We start from the raw sequence: 22,133 nt of genomic DNA on the forward strand, positions 1-22,133 counted from the left end.
AATTTAGTGCATAACCAATGGGAAGGGACCACTGCAGTGTTTGAGGCATAGTAATTATAGCAAGGGTAATAAGTGATTATTTTTACTTGCTTTAGAATATCTCTAAATGTAAGTTAGAACATTAATCTGAAACTGATTCTGGGGAGGAATGAAGAGAAGACTACTGCAGCAGTCCTATCACTATGAAACTAGCTAGCTTCATACTAGAAAAACAGATCATTTCTCTCTGTGGCTCTGAATTTTATGTAACTCTGTGTGTAGTCCTTTCTGAATACTCAGTTCAGGTGAATATTACTTAGTTTATATTACTCTTAATACTATTTGCACTGGCTTAAGCTGTAGTTTTTGATATCAAATGAGGAGTTAATTGGACACATAAATTTTCCTTTGGGACAGGGGTTTCTCTTCATTGCAATTATCTGTGGGTTTTTTTGTTTTTGTTTTTTGTTTTTTTTGACTCTGTTCTCCTGTGGACTATGGATTTTCAAGAACATTAGCCAAGTCATTGTTACCCATTTATCTCCAGAGTCTTGTAAGTGCTTGTCTCGTGGTAGTTGCTTAATAAAATGAGTGTTACATGAAGGAAGAAATAATTGAATCAATGAAAGGCAAAACAGTATTAACACAGACGTCACATTTTAGGATTGCTTTTCAAATCTGAGTTCCTCGTGACTATGATGTCACCATTACCAGATTCTCTGAAGGCTCTGTGAAACATTTATACCCATTAAAATTAAATGCTACACCTACTAGGTGAAAATCAGTTACTCAAGTGATTGAGGATTAATACCTTATGTAACTGATATCATGACATTGTAACAGTGAAAATAACCACGTACCACCCTCCTTCCTTCAAGCACTGGAGGGGGACTAGAGACCTATCTATTTCATTTGATTAGGGAGCCCTTTTCCAAAGAGAGACAGGGAGGCTCAGAATGTTTTTGCCTCTCCTTCATGAGGTATGACATAAGCACTTCAGAACGCAGACTCCAATGAGGACTCGGATGGAATGGCCCTGCTGAGACAGGAGATAATAACATTCATTGTTGAGGTTTTAGCCATCTCAGAGGTAGACCATCTTGGTATGAACTCACACGATAATAGGGTTTAGAGAATTTCCGGTTCTTAGAGCACCTCCCTGTTTAGGACTGTCTTTCACTTCTCCTGCAATCAGGAGGTCTCTGCTCTGAAACACACTTAGACTGTCCACTGTGGGAATATGAAAAGATGACAAGTTATGCTAGAATCCAACAGAAGGGAAAAAAATTCGCATAAAAGGAAAATAACAACATAATATTTCAGGAAGCTAGAGTGTTAGGGATACATATAATGTTCTTATTCCTTTCCAAATGTTGGGGTAGAGGGAAAAGGGAGAAGTGAGGGAGTATCTCTAAGGCCCTGTCATCATTTCAGGTGAGATGATAGTGTCAGCTCTAGGGCAGCATGCCCCAGAAAACTCCCTCCCCTGCCAGGTAATGTGGCTCTGGAAGAATCACCCCTGGCGTGAATTCACCAGGTCCTGTCCTTTGCATAGTTTCAGCATAGAACACATAGGCAAATGAGATGCAAGGCGCACGCTCCAGGTTTTCTGCTGTTGTTTGAGCTTCCTTTAGCCCCTCCCTGGGATGGATTATTTGGTTAAGGCTACAGAACCAGCCCAGATGTTTGCAGAGTAAATATGCTTGACTCTGACTCTAGGAAGGAATGAGGGGGAGGGCAGTGAGAGCTCATAAGAAGGAGAGCATCCACAGCTGATGCCAAAAGTATCTGTAAAAGCCAAATAGTGATTCTGTCCGCAGCCCTTCCATTCAATTCCAGAGGAAGCACACTGGAAATAACTACTGAGCCGTCTTATTTAGAAATGGTTTACATTGCCGTTGTCTCCTCTCTGGTATCTTTTCTCTTAATATTCATTTTCAACTTATTTCTCCGGGATAAATGTCATTGTGTATGTATGTGTGCATATTTATATAAACAAATATGAGGCTGGAAAAAAAGATTTGACAGTCTTAGACATTTTGGCTTCTCCTTTCATGTGTCTCTAGGCATTTTCTCCTCCCTAATGGAAAGCTCTCTTTACAACACTGAAGGACTTGCTTTCCCTCCCGAGTACTTTAACTCTCTTCTATCTTGTTTTATTTAATGCTAAAGAAATGGGAAGGAAGAAAAAGTAGGACAGGAAGACCATTTGTTTCCAGTGAATTACATTTATCTATGGGGCTGAGGTGGTCATTCCAACAGAACTATCCTTAATAGGGCATGCAGTAGTCCCCTGGGCTTCACCTGGATGTATCAGTGTAATAAGCCTTGACATTACCTTGGCTATATCCAAACAAGTGAGGGAACAAAAGCTAACTATTATTTTGCTGTTGTAGAGAAACTTGGACTATTCCCAGTATAGATACATTGAATTGCTATCTCTGAATATTTGGACCTCACCCAAGGAATCTTGTCTCATTAACCTAGAGTCCCCTTACCCTCTGTGTCCCACTTTCTCTTTACCCATACTCAATCAGGACAGCCTTGAGCAAATATAATTGCTGGGCTGCTTGGATTGGAGATTTCCAAACATTGACTAAACACTGCCAAGCCCAATGCATGACACAATGGAGACCTAATGTTTACCATGAATAGCTCCATGCCATCTCCTAGATGAATGGATTACTCCACCATATCAATTTATAGGTATAAATTGGAATGACCTAGGACACTTGCTACAGTACAGATTTTGTCTCAGTATATTTGATAGTCAGCCAAGTTTGGGAAGGTGAGTCCTAGACAATTGCTTCAAATCAGAAGTCACTCTGGACAGAGCCCCTATATTCATTTAATACAGTCATTTCACCTTGTCCAGCCAACTCCAGTGCTGTCTGACTGATTTTCAAGAACATGAATTATGGCACTTTGTCATATCTGAATGAAAGGAAACCAGAAGGCCCAATAGCGGTCTGTTGAGTTACTCCCACAGAATGATCCATTGAGGCTTATCTTCCAGACACACTGAGATCTAAAGATGGCTGTATAAAGGGATCACAGGCATAAGGACATCAGATACACTAACGCATACATGCATACACACACACACACACACACACACACACACACATGTCTACACAGGTACACATGTTCTCAATGCCTTGTCCCTGGGAGCCATGGATGAAGCTGGTCAACCTCTCTGTCAGGGCTGCTATAAATGATTGGCCAGACTATACACTACACAGTTCCAGGCATCATTTTCATAGACTGCAACATGAATTCCACTGCCCCCCTCCAGAAGTTGTGCAATGTGGTGGTCCTTGGAGAAAGTTAGACATTATTTTGAAAACCAGAAGGAGCCTACTACAGAGGAAGCAAATACAATATTTGGGGTGAAAGTTCAACAGGGCTCCACAGGATCTTCTTCTTGCTGGGGAGCTGGATCCCAAGCTCTGGTCTCCGCACACACACACACACACGTACATGCTGTACTTCCTGAACTTCCCCTTTACTTTTTCACCCAGGCTGACTTTCAGGAGCTTCCCTTCCACACCTTTCAGGAGCTTCCCTTCCACACCTTTGTGCCACCGATGGATGGGGAAATTGCACAACAAAGTAGAAGTGGAGAGTTAGTTCATGGTGAGTGATTCCCCAGCTCAAGACTCCTCCGAGATTCTGGAACTGTTTGATGCCAATCTTGACAGTATTTCTCTCCAGAGCCCTTTTCTTGAAACGCGGTCCCATGCAATAAAGCACGTTCACTTCATGCAACACAGCTAAGTTGATGCTTATAGTTCTAAATAACCCAGTTGACTGGGCACAGCTCAATTGGGAGTGCCTGGTAGGAAGGGACATGCACAGCGCAGCGACAGGGGGTGTTGGCCACCAGACACAGAGAAAGAAAGGAGCTGCAAAGCTATGGTAGCTAGAGGAGGACTAGCTTTCCTGATTTCAGTTCATGAAGAGCCTCTTGCCTCTACAGCTCACTAGTTTGGCATGGCATTTGCCCTTGGCTGTAAGATGATGTTATACTGAAACAGAATAATACCCAGGTTTGTCTGGGATCAGGGCTGGAATCTTCCCTCATTACAGTCCTTCCCTCAGAATCAGTCCTAGGCTTTTACATTTGTTTTACTGATTGGTCAGTCCCGAAATGTGAATTTCCTCCAATCTCTTCCACTTTGCAAACTCCAGAAGCATTTGACCAATAAGCTAAACTCCATGGGAGAACCAAGTGTGAGCTAAGGCTTCAGACATGCAAAGCACACGACCCTGGGAAACAGCAGCATCTGGGACAGGAGGCTCCCATCACTTCACATAAGGATGGCATGGGTTTTGCAAATCAAACACACACAGAAAACCAGTGGTGGCCCCGGTTGGACACACTGCATGGGGTACACAGTGGAGCAAGGACCTAGACCAGGGAGCCACCTGTTCCTCTAGCTTGCGGACATTGAGTTCACACCACCTCAGGCCACTCACAGTTTGCTTACCTGCTCATTGTTGCTCTCCCACCATTCCCCACACTCCCTTTGGGGGTGAAACACTCTATTTCCGACTTGTGCTGAGCCAGTCTCCTGTCTTTGTACCTGGTGAGCATGAACAAGGACAGGAGCAAACAGAAAGATATGATTGTGTGCTTAACTGGCCAGGCTGAGGAAGGGCGGTGGCTGCAGAGGGCGTTCCCATGGTAAAGCGGGCTTCTGCTCTTCCCTGCAGTGGCTGACCTGTAACACGCATTAGATGCTTGTGATGCCATGTGGATCACGTCAGGCATGATTTTGTTATGCTTTTAAACCACACATGATCTGCTCTTCTATATGGCCTATTAATCTAGGATTTCATCACATTTAACCGTCAATGGTAAAAGGAAGGCAATTCCTAACCTCTAAGGAAAAGAATAATATCAATAAATTAGAATTCATTTAGTGTTTACCATGCGCCAGACATGGTGTTGGGATTTTACCTAAATTTAATCCTGGCGACAACCCGTGGCAGAGGCTCTGTTATGATTATATCCATTTTACTGAAGAAAAGAAACCAAAGATTGCAAGGATTAAGTAGATTGATCAAGGATTTTGAACACAGGGAATCCCAGTTTAGAACTCACAATTTTAGTCATTGTAATGTGCTGCCTTCCTGTGTGTGTGTGTGTGTGTTTTTCCAAATCGTTCTTTTAATTAACAAAGCTTTGTTGGGCAGCATTATGTCTGAACATTCTATTAGAGACTGGTGGTGATGCTGAAAGAGAAGAGAGACTTCTTGGATATAAGAGGTTCATATGCCATTAAGCTGAACAGTCAGTATTGGGCTGCCTGCATTGTGGAGGATAGCTCAAACAGCTTTTGTATCAGAACTGGCAATTCACCACACCTGGAAGGTACCAGATGTTTTGTCCAAGATAAGTTATAAGAGTCCCAACATTAGTCTGCTCCATGGTGGATCAAGATGAGCCTTTATATCTGAATGACCGTTTTCAGAGCCAACACGCTTTCACGGAAATCATCTTTTTTTTTTTTTTAATCCATCAGCTTATGCCTGTGGGTAACTAAAGAGGGTACAGTGTTGCTCATTTGCCAGATGAGGACCCTGAGACTTAATTTAACTGACTTGACCAAAGTCACAAGCCTAACTAGTAAAGAATAACTGTTAGTAGAGCATGCAAGGCCCAAGACTCTTTTTTTTTTTTTAATGATTTTATTTATTTATTTTGGGGAGAGAGAGAATGAGAGAGAGCATGAGAGGAGAGAGGTCAGTGGGAGAAGGAGACTCCCTGCTGAGCAGGGAGCCCGATTCGGGGCTCAAGCCCAGGACTCCAGGATCACGACCTGAGCCGAAGGCAGTCACTCAACCAACTGAGCCACCCAGGTGCCCTGGGCCCAAGACTCTTAAGGTTTCTTTCCTTTTTCCCTTCTAAAACTGGAACCTGAGATGATGCCATTTCCTCCATGCCCATGGTGTTCAACAGGCAGTGATAAAGGGACTTGGTATCAAAGACTTGTTTACCCCTGGAATAATCATTTTTTCCCCTAAGTTTCTTTTTTTGCTGTCTCAAAATGAATATGAAATAAAACAAAGTGCAACAAAAGCAAATTTATTTTTAGTCCTGGATAGAGGCCTTCCTCTTAATTTTCCTTTTTTAAAAAAGATGTTCAAAATATTTAGTGTTTGAATAAAAATGGCTCATTAAATCGAGCCAAGTGGATGGACTGGATTACCTTATTCAATAGACTTTAACTGAGCATGTGTTTAATTCTTGACAGTGCGCTTTGGCCTGGAGATAGAATCCACAGGTCTTGCCTCACAGAGTTCACAGTGTAGGGGAGAAGAAGGGGGGGAAGGTACGTGTTATCAGTTTCGGCCAATTATCACGAGAGAGGGTCTTCTGGAGATTTCTAAGAACAGTTTTTTGTTTGTTTTTTACCCTTGGCAAAGAAAACACTGGAAACCATGGTCTCTTTTTGCTATGGACAGTTGTCTGGTGTGGTACTTAACAATGCTACAGCCATGTTATCGGCAGGAGAGAAGGTAAGCCGACATTCTAAAAATTGGTATCATGAAAGATTAGAAGAATGTAGGTCCTAGACAATATCTCTGAGAGATGGAATTAGCCTGTTTCGTCTCAGAAGTTCTTTTTATGTGAGTCTTATCACGTCAGCCACTTTGAATTAGGTTTTAAATTCTCTGATGCCAAAATCCTCCTAGCGTTTACTTTGCTTTTGTTACTTTTTCTATCACAGCCGAGTCTGCGAATTTCTAAGGTTGTTTACGGCATTAGGTCTGGATATTTATAAGTTCTTTCCATGTGTGTATGTGTGTGTATTTATGAAGATCCTAAAGAAGCAAGTTACTAACAAAAGCTTTAGTCTTAACTGATCATTTGTCTTTTAAATATTGTTCCTTTTTATACATAGTATTATATATAGAAAAGTATAAGAATCTTCACAGAGTTAGATTTTCTATAGGAAGAAAAAGAGGGAGACTGACTGGGTAAAACAAAAGATCATTTTCTCAATAATCCACGTTTAGAGAACACCTAAACAATTGGCTCTTATACCCATGGTACAAACACCACTGTTAAGTTATTAGAAGCCATGCTAATTGCAGTCCTAATCCACGTAATATGGTGATTAAAAAGACAGATATTTGGTTATTCAGATGACCAAATATAAGTAATATAGATGACCAAATATATATGAGAATATATATATTTCTTTGATATATGTGGTCTTCTTCCACTGTTCAGGCTCAGGGTTCCCCAAACCCTTGGAATTTCCTAAGTGTTGAGGGTCATAAAGATGCCTTTTGTTATGTTAATAAGCCGAGTCCAGAAAGCACTTACGAATGGAGGCTGGTTGCCAGTGGATTAGTTGGAATTTCCAGTCCCACCCTCTTTCCCGCTGGGAGGGGAGGGGAGGTGGCCTGGAGACTGAGTTCAACCACCAGTGGTTGATGATGTAATCAATCATGCCTTTGTAATAAAACCTCCATAAAACCCCACATGGATGGGTTTGGAAAGTTTCTGGATTGGTGCACACATGGGGATGCCAAGAGGGGGGCTCACCCTGAGAGGACACAGAAGCTCCACATACCTGCCCTATGTGTTTCTTCCATCTGGCTCTTCCTGAGTTATGTCCTACAAGAAACCTGTGCTCTGGTATGTAAAATGTTTCTCTGAGTTCCGTGAGCCTCTCAAGGAAATTACTGAAACCTGAGGAGGGGGATCACGAGAATTTCTGGTTTATAGCCAGCTGGTCAGAAATATAAGTAACAGCCTGACTTGGGACTGGCTAAGAAGTCCAAGGAGGGGGTTGTTGGAATCTCCAATCTACAGCTGGTTGGTCAGAAGCCCAGGTGATAGCCTGGGCTTGTGACTGGCATCAGAGGAGGTAAAGGAAGGGAGGGCAATCTTGTAGGACTGAACCCTTAACCTGTGGCATCTCCAGGTTGAAATGCCAGAACTGATTTGAATTACAGGACACCCAGCTGGTCAAGAGAATTGCTTGTTGGTGTGGGAAGTGCCCACACCCCTAGCACACACTTGCACCAGAACTGGGTCCAGGAAGCCAAAGCAACCAGTTACTCTGGGTTTAGTGTTGCACTGTCAGAATGATTCACTAATGGGAACTGTCACAAATCAGAGCACTGATAAGTGCTTCAGTAAAGCTTTTGGTTACATGTTTGCAGAATCGGCCTCAGTCTGCATGGATTTGCCAAAGATTTTCCTCAATCACCTTTCCTGTCACTAGACTAAGAATGTATCAAGAAAAATGAAATGAAGAATACAAAGCTGTGTCTCTTTGTGCTCGTTTCTTACCTAGTCCAGTTCTAGAGCCGTGTAAAGGTGGCCCTGGCTCACTGATGATTTTGGAATTCTCTTTCAGATGCCATCATGTCTGAGCTTGGGGCGAGATTTTATTTCCTAGTTTTCCCTTTGCCTTCCTGGCTTTGGACAGACTGTTTTTGCCTTTGCTTTTCAGTCACTGTTTCCCTTTCCCTCTGTCCCATTATGGGCCTTCCTAATCACTCCCCTCCATCCCAATACGGCCTTTTGTAAGTATATTAAAAAAAGTATAAGAATATTCAACTCTGTTCCCATGCTGGCTCCTCAAATACCAGCCTAGCCTCAGCTTTTGGACTCCAAGCACAGCTCGGATAAGACACCTACCCCTGGGTTACATCCTTCATGATCATCCAAAAACACAGTTTCTGATTTTAAAATGTATGAGGCAGAGTGCAACCCACTGCATTTTATTTTCCAGATTTATGGCCACATTGCCTTTAAGATTATCCTATTTTGGATGCTGACAGTGATAAAGTAAGGAGAAAAACTGATATACATGTGAAGAGCATTTCCAATATTGGAGACAACTTTCCCTGTACCATGTGATTCTCTCAACAAAGTAATTATTATCCTCATCCTTCAGAAGAACCTGTGGCTCAGAATGCCTCACAGCCTGGCCAAGTCTCCATAGTGGCCACAGAAACAGGGCTAGAAACCACATGTTCTACCTCCAAACATCATTTTTTTTTTTAACACCTCACTTCTTAATGTCATTTTACTCTGAAAACAAACAAACAAACAAGCAAACACACACACACAAAACAAACCTTTTCTAAATAATCTGATAACTCATCTGAGGGACTGAAAATGTCATCCATGAAGGGAATAGTGTGCGCTTAATACAGCTGGGCTTCTGACTACTCCATGGCCAGGGAGAACAGATCACTCTCCGGGCCGCTTGCTGACATGGAAGCAGACTGCCACTCCTCTGACTGGAGTTTACCGCCAAGAGAAGACACAAAAATCTGAAGGTCAAAGAGGCATTGCTGAGAACACCTGTCGGTCACTGTTGATGTAGGGGATATTGCACAGTATCAGAAGACACACAGGATGAGGGGGTGGACTTTTTCAACAACTCTAAAGTGTTACAAAGAGAACCGAAGGAAATCTCAAGTCAGTCTTTCAAGTCAGATTGCTAAAGGGAGAATTCTGGGGGAAGACAGAAGGGAAGTCCTTACAGATCTTCACCGTAGAGGGGAAGAGGGAGGCCAAATCTAGTTCGTGGTTACAAAGTGATTCCCTGCTTCAGTCTCATCCTTTGCCCCGTGTGTGTCTGTACACAAGTAAATATATTCAAATGGTTTACTACTTGCTCCCACAGATCTGGTGGCCCCCATACCCAGGAAAAAATAGCTTTTGTCCAGACTTGCAATGTCAAGCTGATTCACTCGGAGATGTCAGATTAAACACAAAGAAATAAGCATGATTAATAGCCTGAGAAAATAATGTCAGAGATGAACGTAAGTTGGGAAAGTATTTGAGAAGCTGCCAGGGAACATACTTCTCTGTCCTCTATAAAATAAAAAGAAGGTAGAAGTTGGTAGGTGGGGAAGCAATGCGAATAAGCAATTAAAATGTAAAGAATCAGCTATATTGGCCCAGTAACTCTATTATGGGAATTTATTCTAAGGCAATAATTCAACAGAAGCTCAAAGGCTTTTGTACAAAGATTTTCCCTTTCAGTGTTATAGAAAAATAGCAGAAACTAAGCAAAACAAGAACAAACCGCTGGAGAACGGCTTAATAAATTATAGCATAGCAATATTATGGAAATGTGTTAAATTTTGTATTGAGTAAAGCCTTTCATTTGACTTCCAGAAAATTCCCCAAGGATGTATTTTAATCCCACTTATGATGAGAACTTGTTTTCAGATATGAATCATGTGAAGTCATTGCCTTTTGCCATGCCTTTTTTTTTTTGATGCTATTTGTTTCACAATAGAAACCCGGAAGATACAGATTTTAAAATGAATTCTAAGGTGCTTTACAAGCTTACACAACCTCCTCAATGGGGAAAACTTTTCAGGGAGGAGCACAGCGTTGACTGACCAGAGGGAGGATCTTCAGAAGAGAACAGGATGAGCCTAAAGAATTGTCGTGGCAAAGCATTAATTAAAAGTTGCTGGCTTCTCTCTTAGGGCTGAGGGATTTTCAGACAAAATAATTTATTCTTCCTGAAAACCGATGAGTTGTTTTCCAACAGGAATTTTTCCTAACATTTTTTGTGCATAAACAGCTGGAAAAGCTTTGGAACCAGACAAGCTGGTTAATGACAAGAAGAGCCAATATTTACTGAGCACTGGGAGTATACCAGACACACGGGCAACTGCACTATTTTTTGAACCCTTTTATGTTTTTTTCTGATCTCCTGGCTTAAGCCCCTGCCTCTGTTCTTCTTTGGACCCTTTTCATGCTAGTGGACAGGGACCCTACTCCCTTTTCCCCATCCTGTACTGATCTCGGTTACAATCTGCACTTAGTAACTTCATTTTCTCAGCCCGGGGTCCGTTGGAGCCCAAACCTCAGTGCTTCTCGGTGGAAGCAGATTTGCTCTGAAAGTGAGTTAGATGCAGGGGCCCTCACAACAATCCCTTGCAAGGCCCTGTTACTATTTTTATATTCATATTTTGTTATATTTTTCTTTTTTTTTTTTAAAGATTTTATTTATTTACTTGACAGAGAGAGATCACAAGTAGGCAGAGAGGCAGGCAGAGAGAGAGGAGAAAGCAGGCTCTCCACGGAGCAGAGAGCCCGATGCAGGGCTCGATCCCAGGACCCTGAGATCATGACCTGAGCCGAAGGCAGAGGCTTTAACCCACTGAGCCACCCAGGTGCCCTTGTTATCTTTTTCTTAAATAGAGTCCCTTCCCCAAATTGTATGACTTTAAGTCTCACAAAACTTGAATCTACTGGGGTGCCTGGGTGGCTCAGTCGGTTAAGTGTCTGACTCTCAGTTTCGACTCAGGTTGTCATCTCATTTGTTGCGAGATGGAGCCCCCCCATGGGGGGGGGTCTGTGCTCAGTGGGGAGTCTGCTTGAGATTCTCTCCCTCTGCCCCTCCCTCCCCACCTGCTCACTAGCTTGTGCTCTCTCTCTAAAACAAATAAATAAATCAGGAACACCTGGGTGGCTCAGTTGGTTGAGCCTTTGGCTCAAGTCATGATCTCAGGGTTCTGGTATGGAGCCCTTCTCCCTCTGTACCTCCTTCCACTCATGCTCTCTCTCAAATAAATAAAATCTTTGAAAAAATTAGAAGTAAAATAAATAAATCAATCTTAAAAAAAAAACAAAAACCCAAAACTAAACTTGAATCTACTGCTTCCCAGAGTTTACCTCCCACCTCTCCCTCAAGGAAACCATAAACCAGCTGCATTGTATTAGTGGACATGCTAATCCTCTCTGAGTTATAATTGCCCCACCCCACCAAAAGGGCATGTTGGCGATCAGGTGAAGGAGTTTATAGAAAATCCTTAATCTTAACAGGTGCATATGTGGTACTTTTATACCTGTCACTTTTTTTTTTTTTTTGCTTCTAATAACATCCATAACCAGACAATTCAGATGCAAAGTATTTTGTCCTGTTTTCTTTACATGCCCTGTAATACTTAGGAAGACATGGGTCCTCCTATGGGACAGGAGGTGATCCCCATTACATCTTGTGGGTAAATGAAGCTTTGATTTTTCTCATCGTCCAGACCTCATTCGCAGGACCTGGGTGCTCCCACATGCCCTAACTCAGGCTGTGGGAATATAGGCTGGATTTGAGAATGGAACGCAGACAGAAGACGTTATTTTCTTTATCTTAACCTTTCTCTCCTGTTGGTCTTTGATAACCTCCTGTTCTCTTCCTTCAGAACACTTATTTCCAATTCTAATTAGGTATCAGTTTGCCTACAAGCTCATTATGTCTCTCACTAAAGTGTAAACGTCACAGGAGCAAGGGCACGCGTGTTCCTTTTGCAAGCACCTAGTACAGGGCCTGGCATAGGGCAGCAACTCATTGGAGGCTTTTTTGTATGATTGCAGCTGCAGAAATGGTAAAGGCAAGAACAGTGAGGCGGTGCTATTTATGCAAATCTAGCTCCATCTAACCTGCCTTTCCCTTTCTGTTGTACAAACACAGGGTCATGGTCATTCACCGATCCTGATAGCAACAGACTTGCTCTGTTGGCCACTCTCCTTTCTCCCTCTGTCCTCTTCTTTCACCTTCGTTGTTCCAGCCCCACAGCCACACACAAAACTTTTCCTTTTCTTTCTTTCTCTGTCTCTTGACTACTGAGGGATAAATAAAAAGTGTTTCCATGTATGGCCAAAAGTCTTAGTTCCCCTTCCTCTAGGGTTTAAAAATCACTTGATTTTGACAGGACCAAGAGGAGGTAGGGGTGACAGAGGGAGGTTGCGGTGTTCCTGGTTCCTGTGTGGATGTGAGGGGCTGAGGAGTGCAGAGAGGTCATGCTTCATGTGACTGTGACAGCTGTCTGAGAGTGGGGACAACCCCCAGAGAGAGGGGAGCAGTTGTGACAAGTCTGAGTTTGCTGAGTTGTGCTCTGACTCACGTGAGCTTCACAAAAATCACCTCTACTCTAATACACTGGACAGAATGTACTAAAATCACAAGTCTTGGACTAAGGACTGCCTTTCTACCTCCCTTAAGGTCTTTGTTTCATTGTTTTAATAGTATCATTTTAATAAAGGCAATTCTGCTTCTCCTGGTTTTAAGATAATGTCTTATCATTTATTATAATCACATACAACTACAACAGATGGATTTACTAATTTTGCCATTTCTGAGCAGATTCCACATTGTTCAATGTCTGTCACAATAAATTGAAAGTGAGATTGTCTTAATTTCATAATGGGAGACACCTGAAGAAATATTTCATAAAAATGATGCTACGAAGTCTTGTCTTAGGCACTTGTGTCTTAAGTACTCATTATACACCAAGTGCTCAACTAGTAGTTGCATGGTGATCTAGAAGTGTATGAGTTTATCATGGCAGAGTGTGATAAATGAATGTATGCATTTACATAGTGTCATATATACTACATATATACATACAAACACATATATGAACACACACATACATATATACACACAATTGCACACACATCTCTAAATAATCATATACAAACACACGCATAGAGCTAGATATACAATAGGCCTCCAAATTTTTCTAAACATGTTGGGTTTTAGTTTGTTTGAGATAGGCAATCAATCGAGGTAATTAAGTGTACTGGCTTTGGAACTGGTCAACATGAGTTTGATTCCTAGCAATACCACTTACTAGCTGTATGATTTTGAGTAACTTATATAACTTTTCTTATATTTTCTCTTTGAATAATGGGAGCAATGCTACTTAACTCATAGTGTTGATGTTTTGCATGAGGATTTTAGTATTTGATTTCACAAAGACATTATGAGATAGGTATTATTATCATCCTCATTTTACAGATAAAGAAACTGAGCTGCAGAATGGTTAAGTAACTTGCTGAAAGTCACACAGTAAGAGGGGGCAAAGCCAGACACATATCTGAGCTGTTGAACTCTAAAGCTTGTACTCTAGAACACTAGAACTAAAATTAACAAAGGGATGATGGAAGGGAAAAGAAAACACATTTTAAAAAAATCAAAGAGAAGCCAAAGAATAGGAAGAGGAAAGGGAACAAATGTAAGTTCCAGGCACTGTGTTAGGAGTTTTTATATATTGTCTCAAGCATCTTTACATCCCTGGGGAGGGGTAGTGATGACTTTATTCAAAATGAAACAAGATGGGACCCAGGAGGGAGACAAACCATAAGAGACTCTCAATCTCAGGAAACAAACTGAGGGTTACTGGAGGGGAGCGAGGTGGAAGGGATGGAGTGGTTGGGGGATGGACACTGGGGAGGGTATGTGTTATGGTGAGTGCTGTGAATTGTGTAAGACTGATGAATCACAGACCTGTACCCCTGAAACAAATCATACATCATATGTTAATTAAAAAAAAGAGAACTAGTGTTCACATGGCTGATGAGTATTGATGTTGGAATTCCGTAGGTCCTGCTTATAAATAATATCCTCAGACACATATTGTGTGTCTTCTAGATGCTTAGCATAGTGCTTGGTTCTGTAGCTGACAGTAAGAAAACACATTTCACAGCCTCTGACCTCAAAGAGCTTATAATCTAATGGGGATGACAAACATGGACACTATAAACAATCAGAGAACCCTAAATCCAGGGCAAAGATAACAACACCACATGTGGACAAGACTGACTGAATATAGAACTAAAATGGTAAATCTCGTGACAGGTTCTAATTTAACCTGGGCTGGGAGGCACATTGTGCAGTTGTGGGCTGTTGTGTGCATAAGTAAAAAGACATGATGTTATTTTTTTTCCTTTTTATTTATTTATTTATTTTTAAAATTTGAGATAGTGTATGCATGCAAGTGAGCGAGCTGGGGGAGGGACGAGGGAGAGAGATCATCTCCAGCAGACTTCCCAGTGAGGGCAGAGTCCTGTCTCAGGACACTTGAGGTCATGACCTGAGCCAAAATCAAGAGTGAGATTCTTAAAACTGAGCCACCCAGGTGCCCCATGATATTTTTTCATTTCCTTTCTTCTCACACAGGACCTATCAGAATGGAGGGCTTAAGCTATCTCCATCCCTAGAAAGAGGGTGAATTGAAGGGGAGGAAGAGAAAAACCAATGGGGGCAAGATCATTGCTCTGTCTGTTAGCTCCGTGTCAGAGCCACATCTGTATCCTGTGCCCATGATGGTGTCTAGAACCTAGCAGGGTTTAATGAAAGAAATGTGCTGGTGGAAAGAACAAATGAGAAAAAAAGAAAAGATTATTTCAGGGAAGATGTAGAGAAATCACAAGGAAGCAAAAGACAAACAACACTACAACCAGGACCCATGGTATCGTGTTGTCCTTTGAGGCCTTTGCTGTCTGTTCTTAGATAACTTTGTCCTTTCCTGTGCCCCCAACAAAGACTTGAAGCACCTATACAGCTCTCTACTGACATTATCTGTTCACATCTCTGGCTCCACTTTGAGGAGAGGCATTGTCCAGGGGAAGGACAGTATTATATTCATCTTGATTACCTCCAGTGCCTAAAATACCATCTAACTCACAGCAGACAACGTGATGAATCATAGGCTCTCAACAAACGCTACCTGTGTATTACTATCGTCGGGATGATAAACATGCACTGAGCAGAGAACCTTGCTTTCCTGTGACTGACTTCCGCCAACTTGTTCCAGCCAACTTGTTTTTGCTGTCTGGTATACAATTTAGAGCCTCCTACCTCTACTGACTTCAATTTATTAAGTTTAATTTGATCCCATTCTCTGTAAAAGTGTGCATTGCCCCCTTGTGACTCCTCTAGTGAAACACCCCACCGACCCCTGTTCGGTATTTCTCCCCCTTCCTGTAGGGCTCTGCTGCCCTCTAGGGGGCCTTGTTCATCTCACACTTCTCGGGACCCAGTTCTATCTGCATTTGGCAGCACAGTCCTTGGGTGGGACAGCCATGCTCAGGGCGGGGCTGCCAGCTCCCAGGGTTCACTTGCCTGCTCTTCTCATCCCCATCTTGTAAGTTTGTGGCTCTATAGTATAATCAGTTTAGGAATATGGTACTTGAGCTTCGGCAAGCAAGGAGGATGTCAAGAAGAGAAACTCATCACAAGTGGAGGTTTGGAGAGCACTGCCGTGGGGTCTCCGTTCGGTTGGTACCAACAGGGTCCTCAGTTATGGGTATCCCACTTGTATCACAGTAGTTTACATATTGCATCAACACGTATTCTATGGAATCCAGTAGCTGACTAATGGAAGTGTTCGACCTGATGAATGAACAATGATTTCTGTCTTTGTCTGGGCCTCTGGGGACAAAGAACTTCCTCAAAGTGTCTAGGGACTCCATTGCTTTTTGTCAAAGCCCAAAGTAACATCTGCTTGCCACATCCAGTTAGGATGACCCTTACCTCTATCTAGTTTGACTTTGCTGGAGCTGCTGACCACTTCTTCGTTTATGAATCACTCTTTTTCCTTTTGTGTCACCACTTGCATCTGGGGGTCAGGTGTACTTGGTGTATTCTTCGGGAATTCTTTGGTCTGCAGACTCCCTTTCCTTATCTAGTTTCTGGTTTTGCCCTTGGTTCTCCCACGTTGTACTTCAAACACTAAACTCTCTTGATTTTCAGGCCAGTTTTTCCAGCAGCTTCTTGGACTTGTTCACTTAGATGTTTTCTTGGGAATCTTGAATTTAATAATTCCAAAACTAAACTCGTGTTTTCTTCAAACTTTTTCTCCTTTAACTTGGGATCATCTCTGGTCCCAAATTTCTTTTAGTTCATCTTTTTTTTTTTCCCCTTAAGATTTTACTTATTCATGAGAGACAGAGATCGAGAGAGAGAGAGAGAGAGAGAGAGAGAGAGAGGCAGAGGGAGAAGCAGACTCACTGCTGAGCAGGAACCCGACACGGGGCTCAGTCTCAGGACCCTGGGATCATGACCCCAAGCCAAAGGCATATACTCAACCAACTGAGCCACCCTGATGCCCTCATTTCATCCTCTTATCATCACATGTGGATGGCTCCCCCCCAGGCCTCTTATTTTAATTTCCAGCCTGGACTTCTCTAAGCTTATAAGACATAGTATTAATGTGTCCAAAACTGAATACTTGATTTTAACCTTCAAAACTCTCTTCCCCAAGTCTGAATTACAACACTCCCAATCATCCCATTTACACAGATCAAAAACTTGCAGCTCATGTTTAATTTTTCTCTTTCCTTTATATACAACTTAATGATTAAGTCCTCTATGTTACACTTTCTACTTGATATCATCACAGTCTCTCAGCTAGCCTGTCTCAGTGAATGCCTGATTTCTTTCTTTCCTCTTCTTTCCACTCTACATTCTATTCTGTCTCTAGAAACCAGACGGGTCTGTTTAACATATTAGTCTCATCATGTAACTTCTTGAAACTTCCAAAGTTCTCCATCACATTCAGGACAAAAAAACAACATCTGTACGTCACCTAGTCTGATCCTCAAGTGCCAGTTCACAATTTCTCTTACTGTTCTCCCCACTTCTTATTTTACTCCAACCACAATGGACACAATGACAATCTTGTTCCTGCCTCAAGATCTTTTCACCTGCCGTACCCTCTGCCTGGAACACTTAGCCTTCACCTCCCAGACCTTTATGTATCTTATTTTCTCACTTCATTGTGCTCTCTGTTCAATTGATTGAGAGAGGCTGTTCATGACACCGTATCTAAAAATATCTAAAATAACTTGCCAAAGCTCACTGTAGTCTCTCACCTTTTCTCACTTCTCTTTAAAGAAATTATACCTACCTGGAAGTATAGGATGTATTTTTTTTTAGCATCTGGAACTATGCTATGTATTTATTTACTTTTTGTTATCATTCTCTCCAAATATAATTGAAATTCTGTGAGGATTGAAATTTTGTTTTGTTTAACATTTATCCTCAAAGCTTAGAGCAGTTCCTAATACTTGTCAGATGTACTCAGTTAATAATTTCAGGGTATTGAAATACAATCCGAGTCCTCATATAACTCATATAACTTGGGCTTGATCTTCAATGGGGTGATGTATATAAAATGTATTATGTATTAGTTTAAAATATTTAAAAAATAGCTTATAATATCTCAAAAGCATCTAATATCTGATTAAATATGTTTAAGTTGAGGACAAGGACAAATTAAGCATGGCTACGATTTTGAGACTGGGAAGTGGCATTTGTTACATTTAACAGAAAGACAGAAATAGTGAAACTATTACAGAAGAATTTATTTTATATAAAAGAGTGAGTTTTGGACATGCTGAGGTTGAGATGATGCTAGTTATGAAGATGGTACTATCCAGTTGCCATGTGAAGACTAACAACTAGAGCTTAAGGAAGAATACTTGAGAATTGAAAGTGTAATGATGGTTAGGTTTTCCAAAGAAAAGAACACAAAGAGAAAGGAGCCAAGGACCATGGACTGATCTTAGAGAGACAAGTAAGAGACAGGAAGTGGCCCCACGTAGCCCTAAACTCAGTACCTTTGTGCCCGCTGTTACCTCTTACTGGAATGTCTTCCCTTACTGAGCAACTCAAACATGTCTACTTAGCTTTCTTTTCAGTGCTACCTCCTCTGTGCATTTTTTTAGTAGATCATTGAGAGTTGAAGTTGATAACTGATCCCCCCTTTTGAGACCAACAGGAATGTTTTTTTCAGCTCAAGAGTAATGGAGAATATAATAAGGCAGAGTACAAAGAGCATGAGGAGTAGCCTGGTAGTCATGGGTTTCATGGGTTTCAGTCAGCTCAATCATAGGCTAAGTGTACGATCTTGGAAAAATGATTTCATCTCTCTGAGTTTTCATTTCTACAGCTATAAAAATTAGTGTATCTTTACTTTTCAAGGCTGTTGTACACATTGAATGACGTGTAATAGTTCAGAGCACACTGAAGGAACTCAAAAAACATTCATTTTCTTCATGTGTGTGTATGTGTTGCGGGAAATTAGGAGGAGTGCTAGAGTAATCAGTGGCCAAATGACTCAAAAGAGGTGGAAAAACTATTTTAGCCAAGAAACTAGAGAAAAGGATATTCTTATCTTCCCACTGTTTATTTCTTCCTCAACAATTCCATCTTTACCAAGGGAATGGAGTTTGAGAAAAGAGGAAGAATCATTAACTCACAGAATTATGCCTAAGGTGTACTTTCTTTTGGTATGAAATGTTACGTTCTGAAAGAGATATGACTTGTATACCCCAGATATGGTGTAGCTAGCTCATTTATAAGCAAGGCTACTACAAATGAAAAGAACATTTCTAGAAACAAAATTAAAAAAAAAATGCTTAATTTGCTCCACCACCCAATTTATATCAATTAATTGAAAATATTTTTATCAAATTCAAGTAGTAACAAATGAAATCACTAATGTCACTTGCAAATTAAAATTCACTGTAATCACAGCATTCAAGAATATCAATTCATTATACAAAGGGAATGTTTTAGATGCAATTCATCAAAATCATCCAGACATAGTCTTTTATAGTTGCACAAATATACTTCAATTATTGCAGAGCCAAACCATTTAATTAATCATTTCAAAGCATTTCTCTTCCCCCAAATTAAATACCTGAATCATATCATTTGTACAAACCACCAGATCTAAATCTTCTTAATTTACCTCTACCTACCTGATGAGATATATTTAATTTCTGTTAAATTTAACAGAAATATATTTAATCTCTGTTAAATATAGCAAATATATTTAAATGGTATATTATCAGGCAGTGGTAGAACAGGACTTGACAAGTTGACTTATTCTCTTGGAAGATAAACTACTATTGATTGCTGATTCACCATTAGGTGAGGAACCAGATCTTCACCAGAGGCTAGAAAAGTGAATCTTTGCTGGTCACTCACATATTTATCAGAGATTTTTTTTTTTTTTTTTTTTTTTTTTTAGTTTGGGAGAAAGTGAGAGAGAGAGAGAACACAGAGCGAGAGGGAGAAGCAGACTCCCTGCTGAGCAGAAAGTCTGATGCAGGGCTGGATCCCAGGACCCTGGGATCATGACCTGAGCCAAAGGTAGATGCTTAACTGACTGAGCCACCCAGGCACCCTTAGAGAACCTTCTATTTATTTCTATTTTAATTTTTTTAAAAAGATTTATTTATTTATTTTTTTGACACACACAGAGAGAGAGAGAGAGGACATGTGGGAGTGGGAGAGGGAGAAGCAGGCTTCCCACTGAGCAGGGAGCCAGACGTGGGGCTCGATCCCAGGACCCTGGGATCATGACCTGAGTCGAAGGAAAATAAATGCTTTACAACTGAGCCACCAGGCACCCCCCTAGAGAACCTTTTAAAACAGTCACTGTGTTAGTTGCTGATGATGAAGACCTAGAAAGCAATGTGTATAGGAAACTTACAGTCTAGCAGTGAGAAAAGCAAATAAATAAAACACAATTTCAGGAGTTCTACATGAAGGGACCCAGCAAGTCTAACGGAAATGCAATTTATAAAAGAGGTATAATATTTGGGTTAGGGATTGGAGGGTAAGAAGGTATTTTTTAGGTAGAAGGAAGATAATCACAGGTATTAGTAGAGGCAAAAAGAATAGAATATACACAGGCAGGAGCATACCAAACAAAGAAATAGCTGAAGCCTTTCAGCACTGGTGGAGGGGATATCAGTAGTGGGCAGGATATGTAGTATGTGGTTGGAGGAGCGCTAGTGGAGGGGACCTTTGGGGATTGGTGGAGTAGACTGGTGGCTGGCCCTCAGGCTGAGAAGGTCAAGTCTTGAAGGGCCAGGTCTTTAAGGGCTTTGTGAGCTATGTAAAAGAGTTTTAGATTTTTATATTTTATGTCTTATAGACCTACAATTTGAAGGTTGGGTAACGTGATCAAATTTGTGGTTTAGGAAGATGGCTCTGGCAGCAGTTGGGACAGGTTGGCATATCAATAATAGAGATTTAGGACCTTGTGTTAGTAGTTCGGACAATAGGTTATGGAATTCGGATCCATGACGATATCAGTGAGAAGGCAAGAGTTAAGGAAATGTCAGTAGAGAATATGATTGATTGGATGTGAAGCATCAAGGAAAGTGAAGAGTCAAGATTGACACAGGTTGGGGCAGCGAGGTTGAAGGTGTAACTTTTATCCAGAGAGGAAACATAAAAATAAGAAGAGCCTGCAATGAGAATGTTTAGATAAGGGATGATGAGGTTATTATTTAATTTCCTGGTCAAAATAATATTTTCCTCTCATGTCCTGTCTTATACATTATAATTATCCAGGATGTCAAAAACACTGAGTTCTAAAAATTGACTTAAATGTTTGCATGCAATAAGTGCGTGAGAAATATCTGGTGAATTTCAACCGTACCTGACCACTTTTATTTTTCCTTTACAGATTTTATTTATTTTACACAGAGAGAGAGCGTGAGCAGGGGTGGGGGGAGATAGGGGTTGAGGGAGAGAAAGAATCTCAAGCAGACTCTGAGCGCAGAGCCCCACACAGGACTCAGTCTCAGGACTCTGAGATGGTGACCTGAGCCAAAATCAAGAGTCGAATGCTTAACCAAATGAACCACCCAGGCGCTCCAACCTGAGGACTTTTTAAAAAGATATCTTCCACCATTGCACATAGTTTTAAATGACTAAATTTAGAAACAGTCTTTATTTGAAGAAAGGAAATAAAAATAAAAACATTAAAAAATTGTAACTGGTAAAAATGTAACCATGTTCTTAGTCTGCTGCTTCTTTTAAGAAATATATCCTATTCCTTGCATTAATTTAGTTCAAGTAAGTGCTGTCTGCATTATGTGGATATTTCAACCAAAAAAAAAAAAAAACCCTGAAATGGTTTTTTGTGCATACTTGCTTTGATGACCAAACCGGGTTAACTTAGGACCTTAACTAGATCGTAACTCAGCAGAGTACTGTAGACAGTGGCTTTAAGTCTCACAGTAAGAGAAAGTACTAAGGGAGAGGGTTAACAAAAGAAAATGGGGCAATGGTTATCATTTCATTTGTCAAAGGGGTTTAAGCGGGAAGGTATCCAACCTAAATCAAAATACAGGGAAGATGACACTTTTTATAAATGACTTTTTTCAATCCTGACCTTTCATTGATGCCTACAAGCTCTTCACTACCCTTTTAAATGTAGTATTAGCGTTTATAATTTCTGGTAGTTAAGGTCTAAAGCCAACTCTGGGATTAGAATTGAAGGTCCAATTCTTTCCAGATATCTATCCTTAGGCAATTTGCTTTCCCTCCCTGTACCTCAGTTCTCTCATTTAT

At 41.0% G+C, this 22,133-nt stretch overlaps 1 protein-coding gene across 2 annotated transcripts in view; it reads right to left on the reverse strand.

The window, feature by feature from the left end:
* Positions 1 to 22,133, reverse strand: part of GRM5 (glutamate metabotropic receptor 5) — a gene marked incomplete at both ends in the record, with an annotated part of 484,777 nt that overhangs the window by 13,530 nt on the left and 449,114 nt on the right. The window contains one exon of one of the 2 annotated variants that reach the window (XM_080816131.1): positions 4,470 to 4,565. The exons of the other annotated variant lie outside the window; for it this stretch is intronic. Coding sequence (XP_080672257.1) covers positions 4,470 to 4,565 — 96 coding nt within the window. The remainder of the gene's footprint in view (positions 1 to 4,469; positions 4,566 to 22,133) is intronic. 2 annotated transcript variants of the gene reach the window in all.

This window comes from Martes martes, assembly GCF_963455335.1.
Source record: "Martes martes genome assembly, chromosome: 10".
Classification (NCBI taxonomy): Eukaryota; Metazoa; Chordata; class Mammalia; order Carnivora; family Mustelidae; genus Martes; species Martes martes.